Genomic DNA, 25,000 nt, shown 5'->3' on the forward strand with positions numbered 1-25,000 from the left:
AAAGAGACTTCGACAAACCACACTGTTTACCACAAACATATCTTACAATCTTGTTAAGCCGTCCTCTCTCTGACCGCGGTGTCGCAGGGTTGGAACTCAGACGCCAGGATGTTGGCCTCCTCCTCCACCAGTTTGAGGCGTAGACACAGAGACACAGACACAGTAGCTTGAAACGAGACTATGAAAGAGATGGGAGAGGGAGCACATAGGCCTGTTCTTCTCCTGCGTGTGTCATCATGGTTCCAGGCTTGCCTCAGCTTCTCAAACCACAGGGGGGGGTACAGAATTTCATGTGTGAATGTGATGTTATTGTCAGCGAGTGGGGCGTATTTCACTGAGCTGCAGTACAAGTACAGTACAATGTTGCCTCTCTTTCCTATGTTTACTCCCCTGTTTTGGTAGCGTTGCTGTATCCAAGTGGGTTTTCCCTCCTTGGACCAAGTCCAGGAAGTGAGTCGAAGTCCGGCCCCCGCTATGACAAGGTCACACTCCTCACACTTTCCATCTGTCTGGCCATAAATGATTCAAGCTAGGCTACAGCCTCCAGGGCTATTTAAGTTAGTGCTACAACTACTCCTGTGAAGGACACTTCTCCTTTAAAGTGTGTGTGCTAGGGAGGTTTATGTACTTCCTTTATGTACTTCCTACTACCTGCTACATAATCCTTCTAAACCATCAGGGATGGAAAATGTCATTGTGGTAATATTTGATTTGTGGCTGCTGTATGTTCAGCAAACACAGTGGGAGCTGTGGTGTGAATAGCTTGGTGTGAATAGAAATATCAGCAGGTTGTGTCTCCTAAAAAGGGACTGCTACATGAATAATGATCTGAACCTTTAAATAACATCACCAGTAATCTGTTCCTGGAAAGAAGGTTCACATTTAAAAGCTCTGCATTAATAGAGGTGGACTGCTTCTGTGTGTGTGTCAGTGAGTGAGTGAGTGAGTGAGTGAGTGAGTGAGTGAGTGAGTGAGTGAGTGAGTGAGTGAGTGAGTGAGTGTGTGTGTGTGTGTCTGTGTGTGTGTGTGTGTGTGTGTGTGTGTGTGTCTGTGTGTGTGTCTGTGTGTGTGTCTGTGTGAGTGAGTTTGTATATGTGTGTGTCAATATGCCCCAATATACCCACATCACAAGAGAGGACTTGTGGACTTGTTCAAATTGAATGATTTTATTTGAAGGGGGCCGTACAGTAAAACCCTAGGCTAACATGCAGAAGGACACATTTGATCCAGGCTTTGCTTCCAGCTTCCAGCATTATGACAGATTTCCCCGACCGACAGGCAGATGGAAATGTTATGTGCTGCTGAATCAGAGCCGGGATAAGACGTCTGTCACACTGGGCTCTCGATGAAACTGTTTATACTAATACACTACACAACTGAAGCAATGCCAAAGCCCAGCATTGTAGGGACAGCTACAGAAAACAACAATGGGTTTTGTTGTGGTTTTGGAACTGACTATCAGATACCTGGTTAGATAACTGACTATTAGATACCTGGTTTTACCCCAGTAATGACGTGACTTTATTCCATGGGAGTCCTCTGTCAGCCAGAAGCTTTGCCTTAAAAACCAGATGTGTACCTTTGAACATTTGAAATGCTGTAATATCGCTACATGTACAAATCTAAATGTGCTGGATTGCTTTGTCATGTAATCTGCATTAGTGTAAATGCACCCTTGTCTGCTGTGGCCTTGACCTGATGTTGTCTTAGTTGTGTAACACATCCACATAGATTAAAGCCCATGTGAGCCTGGGCGGTGTCCTTCTAAAGCAACCCATAGTTGGCATCAGGCATGGCTGTATATTACACATACTGTACAGTTAGTATGTTCCACTGACCACCACACATGCTGATATTATGGATTATCCTCATCATCATTATCATCAGTTTTATCATAACACATGTTGTCAGTCAAATAGGATATGAGACTAATGAGATGATTAAATCTGTGTCCTCATTATTGTACCAATAATGCTCTTGTTATTTTTCCTGAGTGTTTGCTTTGTACGGTATCTAAAGCTACTTCCCTGTTAAACTTCTCCTTAAATCTGCGCTGCTTCTGAACAGCAGCGGTATTGTTTCAGTCTCTCATTCAGTCTCTCATTCAGTCTCTCTTGTTTTATCTCACAGACTGCGTTACGAAGGAGAGGGAGCAGGGATTCATTTAAGGACAAGAAATCCATAAGCCAGGTACTGTAGGAGTTTTCTATCTAACTCACTCTATGAATCTAGGATTAATCATATCAATAGACAATAATGCTTATAGTTTCACAAAAAGCTCCTAATAAGGTCCCCTTCCCTCCTCCCCTGCCTCTCATCCCCTTTGCAGGAGGACAGTGCAGATCTCAGGTGCCAGCTCCAGTTCTCCAAGGAGGAGTCCACCCTCATGAGGAAGAAGATGGCCAAGCTGGGCCGGGAGAAGGATGAGCTGGAACAGGAGCTCCAGAAGTACAAGTCAGTGTACGGGGACGTGGACAGCCCCCTGCCCCTGGCCGAGTGTGCCGGCGGGGGCCCCCATAGCACGCGGGAGGCCGAGCTCCGGCTACGCCTCAAACTGGTGGAGGAGGAGGCCAACATCCTGGGCAGGAAGATCGTAGAGCTGGAGGTGGAGAACCGGGGCCTGAGGGCGGAGAACGACGACATCCGCTGCCAGTACGAGAGGGACTGCTTCGGCCGCGAGCCCTTCTCCAGCATGCCCTCGTCGCCCTACGGCGGAGACGCGCTGGAGTCGGCCGGCGAGCTGCGCCGCCACCTGCAGTTCGTGGAGGAGGAGGCGGAGCTTCTGCGGCGCTCCATCTCTGAGATCGAGGACCACAACAAGCAGCTGACCTCGGAGCTCAACCGCTTCAAGTTCGGACCCAGCTCAGGGTCAGGAGGAGAGGAGGGCGAGGGAGGAGGGTTCAAGCCTGGTAACGGCAGCAGTAGCGGAGGCGGCGGGAATGGGAACGGCTCGAGCGGGGGCGGGGGGATGATGGAGGAGCTGAAGGCCGCGCGTATGCAGATCAACGAGCTGTCAGGCAAGGTGATGAAGCTGCAGTATGAGAACCGCGTCCTCATGTCCAACGTGCAGCGCTGCGACCTCGCCGCACACCTGGGCCTGCGCACCAGCAGCCCGCGGGACAGCGACGCTGAGAGTGACGCCGGCCGCCGCGACACCGCAGAGGAAGAGGAGGCAGGGCGACTCATCCTCCTGCAGCCCAAGAGGGAGGGGCCTGTTGGGGGCGAGAGTGACTCGGAGGACCTGTTTGAGAAAACAACAACGACCTCAGGGTTCGGGAGCGTAAAGCCCTCCGACGGTAGCGAGCTCAGCGCCACAGAGCTAGCCAATCGCAGGAGGGAGGAGCGCGAGACGTTCACTAACGTCAAGCGGGAGGCGGAGAGGCTGGGGAAGACTGTAGACCGTCTCATCACGGACACGGACAGTCTGATCTACGAGGGCAAGCTGCTGGTGACAGGAGGCGAAAGCCTGGAGATGGGAGGGGGCTTCAGAGGGGACAGGGGGGACGCCACCACCACCACCATCGCCACGTCCGATCCCAAACCTGACTCCCAGGTGCTGGACACCATCAACACCCGCATGAAGGCCTTCCGCACAGAGCTGCACATCTTCATGGAGAAGGTGGACCACCTGGGGGAGGGGATGAGGGACAGGATGGACGACCTCTCCCCCATGCCCAACCTCACTGAATCCAGCAGCTTCCTGTCCTCTATGTCACGTGACTCGCCCATCGGAACCCTGGGAAGGGATCTGGTCACGGACTTCCAGGTAAGCTGTGTAGAATACGTCCGTGGCCTCTTACCCAGGCCCCATACTGTATGCTGTCACCTGCTACATCAAGACATGAAACTTTGGCTGCTTCTTTATTTGCACAAAATATCAATAAGTGAGAATGCCTGCCAGTATGGCAATTAGTCATGAGGAAAAACGTCAATAGGTTTTCTCCTGACTTTAGCAATAAAAGGGGTTCTTACACAAGCATGCACTGTGCGATTTATAGGCATTAGACAAACGATGCTCACCCCTTTGAGGTGATCATACCCTTGAATAAAAGGGAAGTCAAAACAGGGTTGAAGATCGTGTAATGAACGTATCTGGTCAGACTGCTGCGTGCCTTTTAAACAGCCACTGGGGTTCTCCGAATTCAGAGAGCATTAGAAGCCCCAACAGTGTCTTTCTAAATGTTGGAGCTCATTTCTGTTTGATTTAAACTCATTCAAGTGAGCAGTCATTAGAAGCAAAGCCACTTAATGTGATGCTAATGTAGCGAAGCGTACAAATAGGCACTAAGGACGGTAGGAGTCACTTTCTATGCCCTGTACATCACACATCAAGAGACACGTTTATAGATTTCATATAAAGCCCCTCAGTCCAAATGGACGGACAGGTAAAGACTCATAGGCAGAGATGGTGAGATGGTGAAGACCACCCTGTAGACCACCAGGCCATGCCTGGAGTGACACAGCAGCCCCTGCCCACCATGAGCCACCCAGCTCAGCCACACTCGCACCGCCACCCCACCCCTCCCCCCCCCCACACACCACCACTCGACCCCTCTCCTCACCCCCCCTCGCCACCACAACCATCGCCCGCTACCGGTGCATCCACATCCACATACCCATACGCACCCACGCCCAGCGGCCCCGCCCTCCTCCATTGCATCGCTGTGCAGCTGCTTGGTCCTAGTCAGCGGGGCCCAGGGGTGGTTGATGGGAGGGGTGGAATACAGGGGCTTTGAGGCAGCTTCTTCCATATGGCTTTTGAACTCTGAATGAGCAGTAGCACTGGATAGTATAAACAAATATCTTCTAATTGAAATCCTTACTATTAATGTTATTATTAAAATGACACATTGCGACACATGTTTTTTTTACAGCTGAGGTGCTAGGTTTGTTAGTCATGTTCAGTTGTGTTGTCATTGCATACACGTGGGAATGGTTAGTGCATGGTGTTGCCTAGGAGACGTACCATGAATATCCGTGTTAGGCTGTGAGAGAGTAGCTGTAGTAGCTTTAAAAATCAGAGGTAAAATCCGAGCTGCTGCTGTACGAATAGCCTTTGGAAGAACCCTGCTGATATCCTGCTTTCTGTCTGCGAATGCATTCCACTGATACCTGCTGCTTTCATATGAGTCAACATATGGCGTTCTCTTCAAAACAACACTATTATCTTCCTACTGCATGATTGGACACAAATCTTAATGTCAATTTAATCTTTACTTATCCAGGTTGTGAAATTGAAGCTCTTCAATTCTTAATTAAAAACCAATTGAACTTAGCAAGTGGATACTGTATTATAGCCTCCCATGTCCATCCAATTGAACTTAGCAAGTGGATACTGTATTATAGCCTCCCATGTCCATTACAACCAGTGGCTGCAGGGGAGGCTGGTGGAGGTAGAAATTGGAGGACGGGCTCATTGTAATGCATAGAACGGAATGAGGAATGGTATCAAACAACATGTGTTTTATACCATTCCTCATTCCGTTCTATACTTTACAATGAGCCCGTCCTCCGATTTCTACCTCCACCAGCCTCCCCCGAGTGGCTCATAGTGTCTGCTGTAACCCTCTGCCTGTAGGCCGTAGGAACCCCTGATTAGGCTGCTGGGTGGAGGTGTGTGTGTGTGGGGCATACTGTAACTTAACTAACAGCTATCACCAACAAACACTCTCTCAAGTATCAAGGCAACGGTCCGCCCACATCACAGGAAAGTAGAATTAAATAAATAAAAGATGCAGCGTGATGAACAATGAAGCCTAATACGAAGTAAGCCTAAATGTAAAGTCAAGTAAAGATTAAGGGCATTGCACATGTGTACAAGGGTTAAGATCTAAGCTTTTCTTCAGGATACCGCTTTGACTGCATGGCTGTTCATGGGCATGCATAGGGTGTAAGCGTGCTACCTACCTATCTATCTACCTATCGCTCTGCAGTTGTGCGTGGTTACCTATCTATCTATCTATCTATCTATCAGCTGTTGGTTTGGACTCATGTATCCCTCATTGCATGCGCTTCATAACCAGTGTTTTGCATTCTTTTTCCCTCCCGGTCCCTCTCTTTTCTCCTCTTTGTGTTCCCTCCAGATGTTTCAGCCCATGATTTTGTTCATCCTCATTCTCGTTCTCTTCTCATCTCTCTCATATGCTGTCGTCTTTAAGTTGGTCTTCCTCTTTGCACTTTTCTTCATATTGTAGTCCGCGTTCGTTCTTCTCCACGCAGTTTAGTTTTTAGTTGATTTTTTCCCCCCTGCTTGTCTTTACCCATTTTTTATTTATTTTTTTGTTGCGTTTTCTTTACCCCTTCCCCCCCCTGTTCGTCGTTTGTCTGTCCATCCACAATCTGCTTCATGCATCCCCTCTACCCACCCACCTACCTACCCCTTTGTTCCGCACACATCCCCCCCTCACTACCTCCCCTCACCTGTCACCCCTGACCCCTCACCCCTGACCCCCCACCCCCACACCCCCTCACTCACAGTCCGGTCAGAGGGATGAGCTGGAGTGGCGTCTAGGACAGGAGCGTGCCGTGGAGCCCGCCAGCCAGGGCCAGGGCCAGGGGGGGCCTCCTCAGGGCCCGGCAAAGAGCAGGGGAGCCACTACTGGACACAGTAAATACCACAGGCCCCTGGGTTTAAGAGCGGAGGTCAGTGCCTCATCCATCTCCCATCACCTTTAGACTAGTGGTGGGGAGTCGACCCCAAAATAGCTGACTCTCGACTCTTTGCAGTCTCATGAGTCGGAGTCGACTCCAATTTTGAGAAGGAGAAGAATCGACTCTGGCTGGACTCTCACGACTCTGTGACTCCAAATTCCACTACTAATTTATGTCTGAGACAACAAAAAACGGTAGATAATGTCTTGTAGAGAATGACCATATTCTCCTAATGCATCGCAAGACATTGCCTTTATTGTCATTTTGGGACAGTTTGCTATTTTGGAGTCAGAGTCGAGAAAGAGTCGACTCCATCAACTCTGAAAGCAGGAGTCGGAGTCGGGGTCGACTCCCAAAATCCTGGAGTCATACACCACTACTTTATACTGAGGAAAGACAGGCTCCAAGGGGCCTTTGATGAGTACATAGTACATACTAGTAGTACATACATAGACATACTATACTGCAGTAGGTGCTCGTGTTGGAAGGTGGGGACTGTTTAGATTTGGTCGGGTGGAGGGAGGGAGGGAGGGAGGGAGGGGGACTAAATTTAAATGAACGGCACTGTTATGTAAGAAAGCCACTCAGTCCAGCATGCCTGGTGACACTGAAGCTAGTGAGAGTCACTTGTCTATGCTGATCAAGATCTCACGTCATTCACACTCTTACTCTTATTTCTGTTTTTCCACAAAATCTTCCACTCCCTCGGCCACTGGTGTTTTATTTCAAGTCCTTTGATTTAGCATTTTTATTATTATTGTCTTCAACTCGTACCATTCACCACTGGACATTTTGTGATGTTTTTACTCCCTTGAAAGGACATTATACGTTGGGATCCTGTGCTTATTCAGAGTCCCTGAATTAACTAGACACTATAACCGAAAGTCTTCAAAATGAGTATCAAATCATTGAGTCCTTTCTAATTCTGAAAAAATGCATCTCTTGATATTGTTCTAATGACTAGACAATGAGGCTATTTTCTTTGAATGTTGGCTGACATACAGTGCAGGGAGTTGCCCTCTAAAAAGGTATGAGACAGCAACCATGAATTGCTATTTGCATTACATTACATATTATGCCTATGCCTGCATACAGCATATGATATCTGAGCCTGCACAGAAAGTACTGTCCAACAGTGATGTGCCTCTACACTGACATAACAGACACTCAGCTGTTATAGCTCGACTCAACAGATTTGAACTCTGTTCCACATCAACACCATTCAGCTTAGTCACTGTGTCACCAAGTGCACCACGGATCACGGTGGCTGGCTCATACTCTTTGTCATAGAGGAATTGCACACTTCTATCACCCACATAATGACGGAGGAGATGATTTCCCAACTATTGTCACAATGTACGGCACATTTGGTGGATTTTATTCCCTCCAACATAATCTGTGAGGTGAAATGAATGAATGAGAGAGAGGGAGCAGCTTGGACGTACTGCTGTAGGATTAGGTCTGTATGTAATTTGCATTTGACATTGGGCAGAGAGAGAGAGGTGATCCAGGGAGAGACAGTCCCCACTGAGGAGCTCTACTTATTATGAGCATAGAATAGATAGAACACACCTGCCTTTTAGAAAATATATATACTCCACTGCTCATTGTTGTCATTCCGTTTGAAAGTCTAAGTTTGAAAGAAAAGGCTGTTCAAACCCAAACTATCTAATTTAATTGCTTTTTTTCCCACACATTCTTTCTGTGTGAGAGGAATGTTGTTTTTTAGTTATCCTGGAAACCAGTTTTCTGAGTTAGACTGAATAGAGCCCATAGGAATGGATGTGAGCTAAATGACTATCCTTCTCAGGGGAATATGAGGATTATTTTATAATATCCTTTTCCAATTTCAGCATACAGTAAAGAGTCAGTCAACATACTGTACAGACAGACAAATAGACAGACAGACAGACAGACAGACAGGCGGGCAGGCGGGCGGGCAGGCAGGCAGGCAGGCGGACAGACAGACAGAGACAGACAGACAGACAGAGAGACAGACAGACAGAGCATAGACAAACAACACAACATTGGCACATTGACAGAGGTGTGTGGTGGTTCTGTTCTGAGAGTAACTGTCTGTTGTGGGGGTACAGCTGCGGGACACGACCGGGTCGGAGATCCAGTTCCGTCTGGATCATGAGCGCAGGTTGAGACCAACTCAGGAGGACAGAGAGGTCTTCTCTGGTCCCCTGGCACAGGTACAGCAATAAACCACTCTGATTCATAGTCAGCCATATATTGGATATGCTCTAGTATCAATGCATTGACATTTATTTATAATATTATCCTAACATTAGAATAACAGAAAGCCCATATATCTGGGTCTCCCCTCCCTGTACAGCAGAGGGAATATTTTTACACTCTTCGAAAAAAGGGTTCTAAAAGGGTTCTTCATTTGTCCCTATAGGGGAACCCTTTGAAAAACCCTTTTGGGTTCCATGTTGAACCCTTTTGGGTTCCATTTATAACCTTCTGTGAAAAGGGTCCTACAGTATGTGGAACCCAAAAGGGGTCTACATTGAACCCAAAAGGGTTCCTAAAAGGGTTCCTCTATGGGGACAAGTGAAGAACCCTTTTAGAACCATTTTTCTAAGAGGGTAGCCTATGTCTACTATTTATAGGAGAATACTCTTGAGTATATGTGATGTATGTACTATGTCCTCTGTCGATCAGGAGGAGGAGCGTCGGAGGCTGGAGGCTCGGCGGGGGGCTGGGGGTCTGGAGCTGCAGGGTCTTCAGGCCCACGAGGTGCCCTGGACCCAGGAGAGGAACCTGCTGCAGCAGGAGGTCCGCCTGTTCCGCCACAACACCATCATCTTCTACATGAAGCTCAGGTGGATCCTCATGCACTGGAGGCTGGGCCGCAGGGCCGACACGGGGGACGAGGCAGCACACTCAGAGGTGAGAGGTTCAGCTGGAAGGTAGAGGTTGCACCCCTAACCACAGATTGATGAAGTCACTGCTGATATTAGCTGATGTTGTAGATCGTATAAGACATTCCACTTGAAACATGGCATTTCATGTGTGTATTTACTCTAGTACGAGAAGTTGGAGAGCATTCCAGAGCTGGGGGTGATAATGGAGCAGGGGGAGGGGGACATAGAGAGAGAGGAAAAGTCCTGTACCCAGCCAGCCCAGGGGGACACCCCCGACTCAGGACCTGCAGCCCATCTCCCATCCCCTGAACACCTACAGCACCAGAGACAGGTATGGTATTATGTAGCTACCATGGCTGCCCTCTGTGGTGGCTTGATGGAGGCAGCATCAAACATTAGAGATGAACCGTAGTGTTGATGAATTTAACAGACAGCTTGTAATTATACCTATAATAAGCTCACCCCTCTTGTTTGCTATATGTATATTTATATATTCATAAGTATGTTAAGTATGTTGGAAGTGGACAGTATTACATTTACATCCGTCACTTGCATAACACTGTTTTTCCACTCATTCAGTATACAACACACTGATTTCAGCAGTCATTCATTAACTGTGTGGCACAGTATGCAAATGAGAATGACCTAGATAGCTAGATAATGGCAGCAATTATTATGAATACACCCTGTTTTCATGTCGGTTCACACAAAAGCATGTATCCACTGTGAAATACAAAGGGGACAGAAGCAGCTGTACTTTCAAGTCATCACACTCATGTTTGTGTCATGCAATTTTGTTTCTTACATACAGTCACTCAGTCTGTAAGAAAATGTCACGCAGCCGTACAGTAGGTCCACTTTACTTCCCTGTTTTGCAAGTTAGGAAAGATCGGCTTTATGTATTCTGGGTTCTATGTATTATTAATCAGCCCTAAGTGCTTGCTTTTTGTCTGCTTTTTGATTTTCATCAAATATATAATAATGGTTTTGGACACTGATCTGACATTTTCAGTTTTACCCCAAACAATTATTCATAAGCATTAACATACACCCCCAGTAGGCTATATTTAGCATTTAGCATGAGGAGAACAAGTCAAACTTTGCTTAGCAAGCATTTGTACATGGCACAGTACAGCAGAGCCTATTACAGTGCAGAGCATCCGTGTAGCCGGAATATGATAGTAGCTAGCTATGGTAGGTTGTGTGGAGAAAATGTTTTAGTTCCATTCAAAGGAATTTGGGATGTCTTGAATAATCCAGTTGCATCTTCAATTCTAAACTACACTTTCGGGGATACCATTCCTTTCTAGGGTAAGCTAACATCACCATAGCCCACCTCAATGAAATTCTGAACTGACCTTACCGGGGTAACAGCATTGTAATGAAAGCATTAGGTCGTTAAATACACACAGCAGCTGTGTTACTCCTCTCACGGCCCGGTACAGTCTCTTAACGGGGTCTCTACCGGAGGCTGAGAGCTCTCTAGAGCCCTTCAGAAGACAGACTCTGGGACCTGGAGTCTCAGTGAAGAGGAGAGCCATGACTCACTACCTATGACTGGATGAAATGCAAAGAGTCAAAACTCCTAACTGACCAAATTAGTATCACATAGAATCATGTTCATTTTAAATGTCAGAGTGAAGATTACGGTGCCGTTTCAAATGTGTTAAACGATTTCCATAAATACCACACATTAGATCACATTTATTACCTTGATCATTACATTAAGGAGGTTACATTAGATACAGGTTGCATTGCATTAAATACCCTCGTAGGTGCAACATCAAATTAACAAGCACGCAAGATCATTTCAATGCATTAGCACCATTCCTATACCTCTCATCATCATTCATTACTGAGGTGATTGACTCTTTCCCTCCTCTGTGTCCTCCCCCCTCCTCCCCCCTCCTCACCCCTCCTCACCCTCCTCTCCCCGTCCAGGTGGGGGAGAACCGGCGGGTGCTACACGCCCTGCGGACACTGCTGGAGGAGTTCCGCTCCGAGTTGAGGGAGGAGGAGACGCGACGCTGCCAGCTGCAGCAGACCTACGCCAACGAGAAGGCAGCCTGGGAGGTGAAGTGGGCAGAGATGAAGTGCCACGTCGCACAGGTACATACTGTATGCTCCCCTCCACACATTCGCCTTAAAGGGATAGGGATGCTGAGGAGGCCAGAGCCAAGATTCTGTGTCCTCGTTAGGAAAGTTGAGGGGAATAAGTGGAGTCTGGAAAGGACTGATTGGGTCTGTCTGTTAGTAATAAAGTTGCAAATGAGCTCCAACAAATGAGCTCCAACATTCAGAAGAATTTATAATTTCATGTCTATTTCACCATTCCTGCTTGTATTGTGTTCAAAGCGGTTTTGGGATCACAATGAAACTGGTTTATATTCTTCTACAGAACAGTGCGCTGGAAGGACGCTCTTTTCTAGTTAGCTTTAATTAGTCTCTTCTGATAAAATTATGTAGATTTTTGCATCCTTTCATATTTTTGTCCTTGTTCTTGTTCTAGTTTCATTAAAAAGATGCCCCAGTTCAAAAAGATGCCTTAAAATATTGTTTGTTTGTTTATGCGCATAAACCATAGTCTTACCCATCGTTCCGTCTATGATAATCATTTCTATGAACGTATGTGAATGGCAGTTTGTTGTGAGCTATAGATATGGATTTCATAGCTGTCTTGTCTTGTCTTGTGAAGTGAGGCAACATCTCTGTGCTCTCTTTGGTCATTGACAGTGTGTGAAGCTCCCTAAATAACTATCTATATTTATGACGAGTTATTGCTTGACACCTATATTCACTCATAGGCTATTAAAAATATTCATGTGTTTACCACACTTGAGTATATCATTAGACGTTTTTAAAGGACACATTAAAAGGATATTATAATATTTTATTCGTGTGAATGAGAATTATGTAAACTAATGACGTTTTAAGACATCTATGATATACACATATACAATGACAGCTTGAGAGGCAGATCTGTGTTGCAAACTCTGCTTTGTACTATTGTGTCTTCTGATCAAAGCCAGGCTGGAGATAACAAAGCTTTCTCCTCTGTGAGGGGAGAAAAAAAGCCTCTAATGGCTTCCCTCGCATGCTCAAACTCTTTGAAGATTTTGCAGTACATCCAAAACGAAAGAGTTCTTTTTTTCCCCATGAGCCTTTGGTATTAAACACACATTTGTTAGGGCAAGCCAAAATCATATTTTTGCAGAGTGTATCTTCAAACGATACATACTTAGGATGTGATTTACACACAATTATCACAATGCATAATATGTTGTACGATATACTGTATATACTTTACTGCAACTGATGCTTCTGTATCTGCGCTGACATTTGACTCCCTATCGGTTGTGTATGACCAGTTGGAGGAGGAGCGAGGGGAGGTGAGAGGGGAGGCGCAGGGCGGAGCAGGAGGAGAAGGTCATCCAGATTGGGCCTTTAAGCAGGAGCGGGAGGAGCACCGGCGCCTCCTGGCTGACAGCCACAGCACCTCCCTGGACCTGGGCTGGAAGCTACAGCACAGCGAGAAGAGGTGGGGTCGCGAGAGGGTGGAGCTACTGGAGCGCTTCGACAGGGAGAGGCAGGAGTGGGACGGCAGCATGAGGGACATGCACCGCAAGATGGAGAGGGTGAGAGAGAGAGAGAGAGAGAGAGGGGGGGGGGGGGGAGAGAGAGAGAGAGAGAGGGAGGGAGAGAGAGAGAGAGAGAGAGAGAGAGAGCTCCTGGAGCGAATATTATGTGTTAAAGTAGTTTTAAAGTGCATAGGATACACATAGTTAATATTGACGATGATGAATAATTAAAGTCAGACATGAGTTATAATTGATAACTGAAGTGTGAATGTCTTACATAGCTGGAGAGGGAGGCTCATAGCACAAATGATCAGTGAAGATGATGAATTGGTGAATTTCATATGCATACAGTGTGATAAGACAAAAAGCTAATGAGGACAGCAACACTCCAGCACTTCACACTTACCACCAAAACTGCTGACATATTTTCATATTTGAGAAGGCATATCCTTTGCAAGACCACAGATGGAAGCATAATGGCAACTCAAGCATAACATAAACATGACCATGTTCATTACTGAACCCCCCCCCCCCCCCCCGCTCTTCTCCCTCTCCCACAGCTGCAGAGAGAGCTGAATGTCCGTCGCAGCGAGGGCTCGCCTTCCGACGTCAAAGACGGGGCGGGCCACAGGGGGGTGTTGTTCTCACCCCAGGACAGCCCCTGTAAGGCCCCGCGCTCGCCCCGTTCCCCGCGCTCCTCCTGTACGTTCACCACCGGCCCTGTCCCTGTCCCTGTCCCTGTCCCTGTCCCTGTCCCTGTCCGCTCCCACTCAGACTCAGAGGCCATGCTGGAAGAGGGGGCTGTGGTGAGGCTGAAAGGCCCTACGGAGAACCTCTTCCTGGATGCTCTGTCTCTAGACCCCCTGAGTGAGATGGCGGTACCACTGCCCTCCAGACTCGAGAGTGACAAGAGGTTCCACTGTATGAACGAGGTAAGCCATTTAAGACCTGGAGTGCCTCTTCAGCCCAGGTTCTTTACTCTTGGTCATCGACATCCTCAGTGTGTAAAAACACTACCAGACCGCATTAAACTAACCAACTAATCATCTACCAGTAGACTAGGGTTAGATTCAGGCGTGTTAGTACTGGTCTTGAATGAAACCCTCCACGCCCTTCAGGGCCAGAATTGAAGAGCACCCCCATGATCATGGAGAGGTATTTAAATGGTGTGTTTCATGGCTGTGTTTCTCTTGTTTCAGGCTCTGAATGAGATACCAGACATAGAGGATCCATCTGCCTACCAGGACGAGGAGGAGATTGGCACCGGGAGCCTCCTCAGGTAAATGACTTGACCTATCATATTAACCTCAAATGGATTATAGAAGGACCTTTAATAAGCACATCATGAAGTTAAGCATTGCCAATATTTTCACATGATGATTGACAGTCACTCACTTTACCTGAACAGGTCATCGTTTTAATAGTTGAATTTGTTTTCTGTTTTGGGCTGTGGTGTCGTCTGAATGTGAACGACCCTAGTGTGTTGGGCATGTCTACAGAGAGTCTTTTGGGAGAAGGCTGTTGCTTTTGTTTGCCATCGCTCGAAGGGACATGAAATTTCCTGGTGATTTGTGTAAAAGCTGCTCTTTTGGAAAGGGGGGGGGTATGATCTAAGTTATCGCAGCCTGCTGTTGAATAATTCAGCCATTTTCAAGTGATCCCATCTGAAATGAAAATGCATTAAGTTGCCTAAGAGTAGGCATGTTTTTAAGCTTTTTGGGAAATCGAGTCTCAACAGTGAAGGGACTGTAACACATTGTTCAGACAAGAGATATCACAGACATTTCCACTTGTGCAGAATGTCTCTATGGATATGTCACTTGGAGACATCTCTCTTGTCGTGAGAGAATAACACAAGACATGCTTCAAACCCATCTCCCCAGCCTCCACATCGGGGGAGGCTGGTGGAGGTAGAAATCGGAGGATGGGCTCATTGTAATGCATGGAACGGAATGAGGAATGGTATCAAACACACATGTTTGACACCATTCCTCATTCTGTTCCATGCATTACAATGAGCCCGTCCTCTGATTTCTACCTCCACCCGCCTCCCTTGCTCCACATGATGCAGATGTGACTGTACTGTCTCTGTTCTGTCCTCAGGGCCAAGTCAGTGTGCTCCATGAGTGACTTCCAGCGTTTGATGGACAGCTCTCCGTTCCTCCCTGACAAGAGCCACCACGGCGACAGGGGCGGGGATGACGTGACCCCGCCCCTGTCCCCGGACGACCTGAAGTACATCGAGGAGTTCAACAGTAAAGGCTGGGACTTCCCCTCTGGCCCCCCCGGCACGGCTCTGGAAGCCTGGGCAGAGAGACCCGGTGAGGGCCGGGAAGAGAACCTCACTTCAGAATCATTCCAGCAGGCCTCCTGGTTCCTCACCACCAGCGCCACCCTGACCACCAACACCATGAGCAGCCCTGAGCACTGCCAGAAGTCCCCGCTGAGGGGCAATGGAGGAGGGGTTCACGTTCTCCACAGCCCCACCAGGCTTGGAGGTGCAGAACGCCCCCCCACTGTCCCTGACATGGACCTCCTCTACTCCAAAGGGACCAAGGGCAGAGGGGGCGAGATGGGAGCGGGGGTAGGAGGGGTGGACGAGGTGTTCAGTGGTGGTAGGTGGCACCATAAGGACCTGCTGGAGAGTGGAGGGCTGCGTCCCCCTGCTGTCCAGCCCCCCATCTGCCCCACGGTGGGCTATGCCACCTCCCTGGAGCTCCAGCTCTCCAGGAACCTGAGTGATGACATGAAGGAGGTGGCCTTCTCCGTGCGGAACGCCATCCGGTCCAGCCCAGGCCCGCCGGTCCGGGACACGGCGTGCCAGACCAATGGCTTCACCACTCGGGGCACCCAGACCACCCAGACCATCAGCGTGGGACTGCAGACGGACGTGCTGAGGAACCTGACCAGCAGCCCCCACCGCTGCCTCACGCCCAAGGGGGGCGGCTCCACACCCATCTCCTCGCCCTCCCGCAGCCTGAGGAAGATCCAGTACTCGCCCGTGGTCCAGAGCAAGTTCGAACGCCCCTGCTGCTCCCCCAAGTATGGCTCGCCCAAGCTCCAGCGGAAGCTCTCCACCTCCAGTAAAGCAGACCTGCCCTGCCCCCCCCGGGCGCCCACCCCCACCACGCCCCAGAAGGGCAACAGTGAATCAGCCTGGGCCCGATCCACCACCACCAGAGACAGCCCCGTCCACACCACCATCAACGACGGCCTCTCCAGCCTCTTCAACATCATCGACCACACCCCTGTGGTCTTGGACCCCTTGCTCAAGTTCACCAAATCACCCAGCCGCTCCCGACCCATCGAACCCAGCCCTGCAGGGGGTCCCGGGTGTCCCACGGACCCCAAGACCATGGGCGCAGTACAGGAGTTCTTGAAGAATGTGCGGGGGCGGTCGCCCAGCCCTATCCAGTTGATTGTAGAGACCCAGGGGGAGAAGACCCCGGAGGTGGTCAGCATTAGGCAGGACCTATCTGCTCCTCCGGGGTACACCCTGGCTGAGAACGCAGCACGCATCCTCAATAAGAAGATGCTGGAGCAGAGCTTCAGGGAGGAGAAGAGGCTGGGGGCCGGGGCCCAGGGCAGCTACAGCAGGGAGGGCAGGCAGACTGAGGGAGACAGAGTCCCGTCTGCTAGTATGGAGGTAAATACAGTGTTCATCCCTTATTTACTTACTTATTCTCTCTATCAACATGTCAGTTGGAAATTCAAACTTTAGGGCCTTCAAACATTAGGGCCTTGACAGCCTTCTTAGTTTCATCACACATTTTACGATACACAATAATAGCAGCAAGTCACACTAACATGTGGATGACATCCATGCTCATGTATTTTTCTCAGAACAAATAGATATTTCATCATGTAGATACTGCACAGCATACTTCTCTGTTTCTTTTGTTCTTCTTTGTTCTTGCGGGTTCTCTGGCTCCTGGTATCACTGTGCTTCTGCTGCCTCTCACCACTCATTCACTTAACCACTAGGAATAAGTAGGGTTATTGATGGCAGATGATCATTGCCTTTGTTCAGAAGAGCAAAGACAATGACCAAAGTAGCTGATAATTTTTTCAAGTGATGATGATTTAAGACAAATCTATGAAAATGAACTCAGTAAAAGACTGAAATACAAGTCTTTACAATGTCGGGAAATAGCATTCATTATTGCACTCTAAAAGGGATGGCACTATCTGTTGACCCTGAGAGGTGGATTGGGTTGTCACTCAAAGTAGGTCAAAATCCATTCAGTATTATGATAAGACTGTACATTAATCATAGACACTAATTTGAAAACATAGCATGCAAGCATTAAGCAATAATCCTACACATGTCAATTGTCTGACATGCATAGTATAGCCTAGAGCATGAAGGTTGAGCAATTTTTCCACTCTGATTTGGTCTAGACTACTATGGGATTAGGTTTGTCTGATCTATGATTGTATGGGTGTTAGAGTGTCTTTGTTTTAATTTGGCCTTTCACTCAGTCATATAGAGTGGAAGATTACTGTACATAGCTTTAATGTACATTGTAATAATGGGCTCTTAAGCACTCAAGATGAAAATAGTGAGTGATATGGAAAATAATATCTTGAATAGATTAATTCCCTTCAATGGGTGGTGATGGCAGTACTGTACCCCCCCCCCCCCCCCCCCCCATTCTTCATGGTTCCCCTGTGTGTTTCTTCCAGGTTGTACAGTGAAGGGAGTAGATTTATTGCAGTCTGTGTGGTCTGCTGACTGAGTTCATTGACCTTATCTTTGAAAGGGAACACCTCTGCCTTTGATATGCCAGCTTTATCCTGTGTCCCACTCCTTCTCTCTCTCCTTTTCTCTCTCTCTCTCTCTCTCTCTCTCACCCCTGCTGATAAATATCTGCCTCTCTCTCCCTCTCCGCTCCTCCCCTGGACTATCTGTCTCTCTCTTCTCCTCCCCTGGGCTATCTCTCCCCCTCTCCTCTCCTCCCCTGGGCTATCTCTCCCCCCTCTCCTCTCCTCCCCTGGGCTATCTCTCCCCCCTCTCCTCTCCTCCCCTGGGCTATCTCTCCCCCCTCTCCTCTCCTCCCCTGGGCTATCTGTCTATCTCTCTCTCTCTTCTATGGTACATTCTGATCTAGAACCACACTGTCATACTAAGTGCTCCCTGGGGACTCTAACTCTGCTTGTCTCCGTGATGTAAGTTCCTCTTCCTCTTCCTCCTCCTCACTGACCTCTGGTGGGTTCACAGGTCACATGGAACTCTCACGTCACCACCCCCCACCCCCCCCATCAGACCGTGCATGCATCACAGGACTACTGCAGAACTTGTGTGAAGCTGTCGGAAGTGGTGTAGATGTTGATTGTTATGGTCATAACATTTGTTTGTGTAGATGTTTGCATGCTAAATATTTGTATATATTGATCATCTTTTTTTCAAGTTCTCAAATCAGCTCAAGTGACCAAAAGAGTCATCCAACTGTGTGGCTGTTCCTATATAAGTAAGGATCAATTGTGAAATCACAGCAACAATATGACGGGGATAACATCTGCTTAACATATTGTTAAGTTGTAATTTGTTTCGAACAACATACGAAAGAAACAACCATTCCCTTGCCGCGAAAACTAGAAACCCAGTCATATAGCACGAAGATGTTGCCAACCAGTAATCAAAAAGACAGATGACTCTTTTGGTCATGTCACACTTTTGCTGCCATACACTCCTCCAGTAAGGTTGTTGTTGTTGTTGTATGGGGCAGTGTATGGCCAAAGGTTGAATGTTATCTAACATGACACCATTGTATTTCTAATAGGTTCGTCTGACTGCTCTGTCTCTGTGACCATGTTTGCTAATGTATGTACCATGATGTTTTTCACATATTTGTTGCTGCAGTATGTGCTATTTTCTCCTCTTTTACAGTTCTTTCACCATTCCTGTCACACTAACAACCCTTCTAAAGCCTCATTGACGACGACCGACAGCCTTAACACTTGTCATTGGTCGTCTTTGTGCTCTCACCTCTGTGGGCTGTCGTGTGACGTCTGCTTGTGTCTCAAATTAACTGAATGTTCAAGTGGTTCATACTTAACATGGCTGCATGCGTAGGGGGGCGGAGTCAATGGAATGAAAGCAACATTGTTTGGTCACATGCTGTTTTCAGTGGGTAACTGGATGCTGACTCCTTGTACACGTAAATGGTGCATGCGAGGTGGCAGTTCTATCATTTGACGAGTCACTTGGTAAAACCCAACCTGTTATAATATGCTTATAAACGTGTAATGTAGGCTTTTATAACTGGAGGTCATTTTCTCAGTATGATCCTTCTTTTTCTGTCATCATGTGTGGTGGCAGATACACCAGTGCCCCAACTTCCTCCACACATCCTAGTCATGTTACTGTCACTGCTGAGTATTTTTAGCAGAACTAGATTTTGTTTTGTGGATTCGATTTCCCCCCATCCTTCCTTCAAGATGAAACTTAATGCCTGGAGAAAATGGACTAATTTTAAACCGGGCCAATGGAGTGCAGTTCCTGTGTGATCAGTCACCTAAACTAGCATCACACTGTGACATCACTCTATGGAGGGAAATAGTCCAATAACACCTCATGCAGATAAAACTCATAACTTCGGTCTTTCTTATTTTCTCTGTTTTTACTCATACTCATACTTTTGTTCATGCTTTGTTTTCCTTTGTCATGGGTAATGGGTTATGCTCCTCAATCATCTATGTCTATAGATTGGATTCATATCACCTTCATTTGGTTTATTTGATTGTGTTTATTTTAAACTGAGAAGGAACATTGCTTTGTCCTAGACGATATACTCTAAGACTCTCAATCAATTACTCAAATGTTTCTGGATTGGAATAATGTATAGTACCTTCTATCTTTAACATGAAGCCATGTCAGAGCGGTCTTTAAACGAGTTGAACATGCGTTGTCTCTGTCTCTTTCTCTCTAACATGGCGTCTTCTCTTTCGAAGGACCTACCACGCTCTCCGGTGGCCCCGCCCCTGGAGTCCTGCTTCCTGAGACCCGCGCGACCTGCCAACCGCCGCCCCCCCTCCCGTTGGGCAGCACACTCACCCTCCTCCTCCCCCAGGTGGACTGCAGACCACCCCACAGAGCGGAGGTTCACCTACCCACTGACCACAACCACCAGTAACACTGGAATACTGGAAAAGGAGGAGCAACCATGACAGGAGCAACCTCCTGCATGAAAACCCTCATCCCTCCTCCTCTTCCTCTCCTCCTCTATCTCCTCACTCTCTTCTTCTCCTCCCCCACCTGCCTCTCCTCTTAGAGCCTAAACAGACCCAGTACCTCAGATACCCCCTCTTTAAGACTCAGGGGGGGAGTTGTAAGGGGGGTTGATACCCAGTAGCACCAGCTGATCAAGAGGAAAAAGAACTGGAACTTTCTAAGAAAAGAACCTGGAATGTACTGTAACAACGACAACAACAACAACAACAAAAACATTTCCATAAGAGGTGCCTGTATACACTTGAGTTATTCATAGCCCCATATGTGTGTATATATGTATGCAATACATATATATTTTAATCATATTATAAACATCTTTTCAGGTGTTGAGAGAAAACTACAGAACAGCTATTGTACTACATAAAGGTTTACACATTTTCTGTCTTTTTACGTTTTAGTTTTTTTTTTACATATGCATATTATTTCTTATATTATGTCCCATGTAAATAGGTGTTAAAACTATTTTCTTATGTTGAACATACCTTAATTTCTGTTCCTAGCCTTGGAAGCTTGAAATAAGAATACTGAGTTGTATTTCTAAGAGATGTAAGACAAAAAACTACTTCATCTGCTTCATGTTTGCTGAAGCAGGGAAACATGATGTCAATTAAGATGCCGATGTATTTAATTTATTTCTATGTTCAGATGAATGTTCAACTCTGTAAACAAACACTTAGAAGAGGGAAAATGACAACTGAATAACCTTATGCATATTTGAAAGGCAGTTGTACAAATATCAGTCAAATATTTGATCTGCATGCCTTTGGAACACTTAGCACTTTAGTGCATGTACATACAAGCTGTAGTCATCTGTGATCAATCTGAGCTCTGTAAAAAAGACAAAAAACATTGTAAGGGTTACCATGAGCTGTTGTTTTGTTGTCACTTAATTTGCATTGACTAAAGTAAGAACACTTTTTAAGTAAATTATTGTATCTATTACGCTGTCTTTGTACAGTTGTTACTATGGAAATATAATGAACTTTTTCTTTCAAGAAAAAGAAGGGAAAAAAATGAATGTTTTAAATCAAAAAGTCTATGTCAAAAGTCTAATGATCTATAGTCTGTTTAATTGGTAATAAACATGAATGTGTATTTACAAGACCTTCTCTGATATCGTTTATCTACTGTGAGAGTGAGATTAAACTGAATGGGTAGAGTGTAACGGCTTTGACTAAAAGAACCGTGAAAAATGAAGTTAAAACAAACTAGATGAAGCCCTGTGGAATTAATTATTCTATATTCCTATAATTATGCAATAAAACACTCAGCAAACACCCATCAGATAATCTGGCTAGTCTTTCCATGGTAAATCAGAAGGTTTAAAAACCCTATGCCTGAGATGGTTCATTGTGTGTGTTCCTGGCAACAGCCCTCTGTGCCCTGGCGGTAGAGAGCCCATCCTGCCTGCCTGAGTGACGCGGCTGTGGTGTGTGTGTGTGTGTGTGTGTGTGTGTGTGTGTGTGTGTGTGTGTGTGTGTGTGTGTGTGTGGATTACAGTGCCGATCACAGGATTAACGTGGGTCAGAGGGAACACACAGGCAACGTGAATAAGAAGATTGTGTCCTCCCTCTAAAGTGAAATCCTCTTGCGTCACGGCCATACATGTGCTACCTTGCCCCTAATATTCGTTTTGTCACACTGGACACATGCAATCTTACCCATGGTGATTTTATGAAATGGATGTAGTGTATAGTATATTTAACATTGGACACTGTGATCAACACATAGCACCTTGCTACAGAAGCTGTGCGTGTCTATATATCTGTGTCCTTATCATAAACCCTTGACTGGACTGGACTTTTTTTTTTTTTTTTTATACTTGAAGGCTTTCATTTCTAAACTTGAAGCCTTGAAGCCACTGAGAGAGATAGAGAGAGAGAAAAATATGTGTGGGAGAAGACGGGAGGGGTGGGGGGCGGAGAGAGAGAGGAGAGCAAGGGATGAGAGAGAGGGATGATAGAGAGAGAGAGAGAGAGAGAGAGCTGCAGGGGTTACCTTTCCTGGAGTTATTAATGTTAATAATTAATGTTACTCCCGATGTGTGCAGGGAGATGTTGATGGCTGTGAGCAGGTCAGCAGAAGGAAGAGGATGGCTTTTACTTCCTCTATGGGGAGAGAGGAGCGAGCTACCACTGAATAATTTAACCTGCAGTGAATCTCTACACAGACAGAGAGACCTCCCAGGCAACTGTCGGTTTGCTTTCCTATCAGAGTCAGTAGACCTTGATTTGATATCACTTATAGTACGGCAGGGGTGACACCACAGGGGTACAGTCGGTAGAAGTCACCCCTAACCACTGATACAGGATCCGATATTATTTATAACCCGCTGGTGTGTTAAGGTTAGGATTGGGGGTCGGAGAATCTGATTCTGGATCTGAGGTTAGGTTAGGTTTCTGCCTTGAGCGATGACAACAACACCTGTCAGCTCTCTCAGTGTTGCATCCTTCAACAGGGGCCTACCAGTGTCTTTGAACCGTGATGGCTGCTGTCCATTTCCTGAAGGCTGAGACTGGGACCCCTGACTGAACCACGACATGTCAAGATGTTTTTCCCCATCGGCTTCTTTTGATCTTCTTTTCGGGTTCTTCTCCATCAGTGGACGCTGGTGGAGGTAGAAATCGGAGGACAGGCTCATTGTAATTCCTCGTCTCGTTTCATGCATTACAATGAGCCTGTCCTCCGATTTCTAACTCCACCAGCTTCCACTGCTCTCCATGACTCCACTTAGTCCATCCAACCCCATCCCTAAACTGCAGAGTTGAACTGAAATGTCATTACTTCTTCATTACGTTACCATTCATACATCATACGTCCCTCTGGAGAAAGTTAGTGGCATTTATCAGCCTTCCCTCTGAGAAGAAGCAAACACTGAATAGAATATCACACAACATTACGCAGCCGTGTAAAATAAGATTATGTTTCCATTTATTCCCAACAACATTACTCAATTTATTTCATCCCCGAAATTACATGGCGACTTACAAAGCCAGAGCCACTTTTAATAAGACCCAATTAAATGATAAGACACCCGGAAGTGAATTAGGCCACTCGTCTTCAGATTCTGATGTTTTCAGTTAAGATTTGATAAATAAGGGTTGATTTGGATGTGATTGCATTTTCTTTGACTTATTGTCATCCTCACACATTTTAGTCAGATGATTATGTCATAGCATTTATAGGGCCATAATAACCAAGCACATCCACTGCCTTCTAATTGGGAATCAAGGGACAGAGAAATTATTACCCTACAAACACACACACACACGCATGCAAGCACACATGCACACACACACACACACACACTCACTGCTGTTTTTGCTGCTGTGAAGCTGATGTGAATTCAAAATGTGTCACTCAGTGAATAATTCAAACCATAGGATATAAACACTATCTAATTTCCCTGTGTGGAGTACACAATTGAAACCAATTTCAGTCGGCAGGATAAATCCTGCCTGAATATTCTGTTAGAAATCAAGTTCTCTGGGAGAAGAGAACAAATTTGACAAATAGATAAGGGAGGATTTTGAAGTGTATCTCCTGAGTTGAAATGCAATTATGATAATTGTTTGATTTACCACAACAATAACAGGGCAGCAGCGCCTGTATTAATGTGACAGTGTTGTAGTATTGGTACTGACATGGTACACACGCTTGATTGAAATGTATTAAGAGCACCACACGAGAAACACTCCCACCTTCTCTCAGAGTGATAAATAATGCAGGGTAATCGTCTAGTCTGGATGTAGTCTACATCTCATTCCAAATGCTCTGATGAGTTACGCCTTAACCAATCTCTGTTGGTTTGAAGTGAACAGACGCAACATATTTTTGTCTTTATTTTTGTATTCCTGTGTGAATATTGTTTACAGCTGCAGTCTAAAGACACAGCTGAACAATGAATGTAAATCAGAGCAAATTGTGCAGAATTCAGAGTGAAGAGAGATAGTTAAGCTGTTACGTTTTACATGCAATTCTAGGGGCAGACTGAAGGTGGCTGTATATTTCATATATGGATTTTACTGGTAGTTCAATAACATTTGGAGACCTTCCTTTAAATAGTTAGACTGGTACTATATTGTTTTGGTATAAATCTGATTTTAAGAGATTTTCCAACACCCCAAATTCTGTCTCCAACGTATTTTGAGTTCCTTTTCCCTGCTCTTGTGTGGTGCTGAAAGGGTTGGTTTCATGGTTTTCATGCTGAATCTCTCAGCATACAATCTGTTAAAATTGCTCTAAACAAAAACACAAACTGCAGCTGTGTGCAGAGATTGTCAAAAGACTCCCAACTGACAATACAACGCACAACAGTTTTGGTGGTGCGATTAGCCGGGGGTTGTCATGCCAACATCACAAAAAGCCTCACTCTGCATCCACAAGGCAAAAGGTTGGGCCCGAGGAGAATTCCCATTGAGAAAAGGCTTTGCCTAGAGGCCCTGGTCTCCTGAGTTTCAGTTATGTCATTAGATGTGAAAAAGGCCTGTTGTTGAGACTTCCCAATATCTCCTATGCGGACAGAAGCTGTGGATGATGATGCTACTGTGGCAAAATGCTGTGGGAGCGGCATTGCAGAGGCTGGGTGTCAAGTTTTTGGGTTTCCACTTCATGATAAAGACGCTATTGTATGACAGAACAGACAGCGCCATTGTGGAAGA

General features: G+C 46.3%; 1 protein-coding gene across 5 annotated transcripts in view; it reads left to right on the plus strand.

Annotated features, from left to right (window-relative positions):
- The window catches only part of mtcl1 (microtubule crosslinking factor 1), a 38,966-nt gene extending 17,353 nt beyond the window's left edge, over positions 1 to 21,613 (plus strand). The window contains exons 4-15 of one of the 5 annotated variants that reach the window (XR_014554748.1): positions 2,131 to 2,190; positions 2,330 to 3,766; positions 8,745 to 8,849; positions 9,325 to 9,552; positions 9,691 to 9,858; positions 11,469 to 11,636; positions 12,896 to 13,162; positions 13,666 to 14,037; positions 14,305 to 14,384; positions 15,209 to 16,751; positions 18,327 to 18,576; positions 18,889 to 18,912. Coding sequence is in view for 4 of the 5 variants with exons in the window: in XM_083690230.1 (XP_083546356.1) it covers positions 2,131 to 2,190; positions 2,330 to 3,766; positions 8,745 to 8,849; positions 9,325 to 9,552; positions 9,691 to 9,858; positions 11,469 to 11,636; positions 12,896 to 13,162; positions 13,666 to 14,037; positions 14,305 to 14,384; positions 15,209 to 16,751; positions 20,060 to 20,275 (4,644 nt within the window). In the remaining variant the exon portion in view is untranslated. Of the gene's footprint in view, positions 1 to 2,130; positions 2,191 to 2,329; positions 3,767 to 8,744; positions 8,850 to 9,324; positions 9,553 to 9,690; positions 9,859 to 11,468; positions 11,637 to 12,895; positions 13,163 to 13,665; positions 14,038 to 14,304; positions 14,385 to 15,208; positions 16,752 to 18,326; positions 18,930 to 20,059 lie in introns of those variants that run through there. The other 4 variants (XM_083690233.1, XM_083690230.1, XM_083690232.1 and 1 more) reach the window with 4 other exon arrangements.
- The last annotated feature ends 3,387 nt before the right edge of the window (positions 21,614 to 25,000 follow it).

Source organism: Argentina silus (assembly GCF_951799395.1).
Source record: "Argentina silus genome assembly, chromosome: 18".
In the NCBI taxonomy this organism is placed as follows: domain Eukaryota; kingdom Metazoa; phylum Chordata; class Actinopteri; order Argentiniformes; family Argentinidae; genus Argentina; species Argentina silus.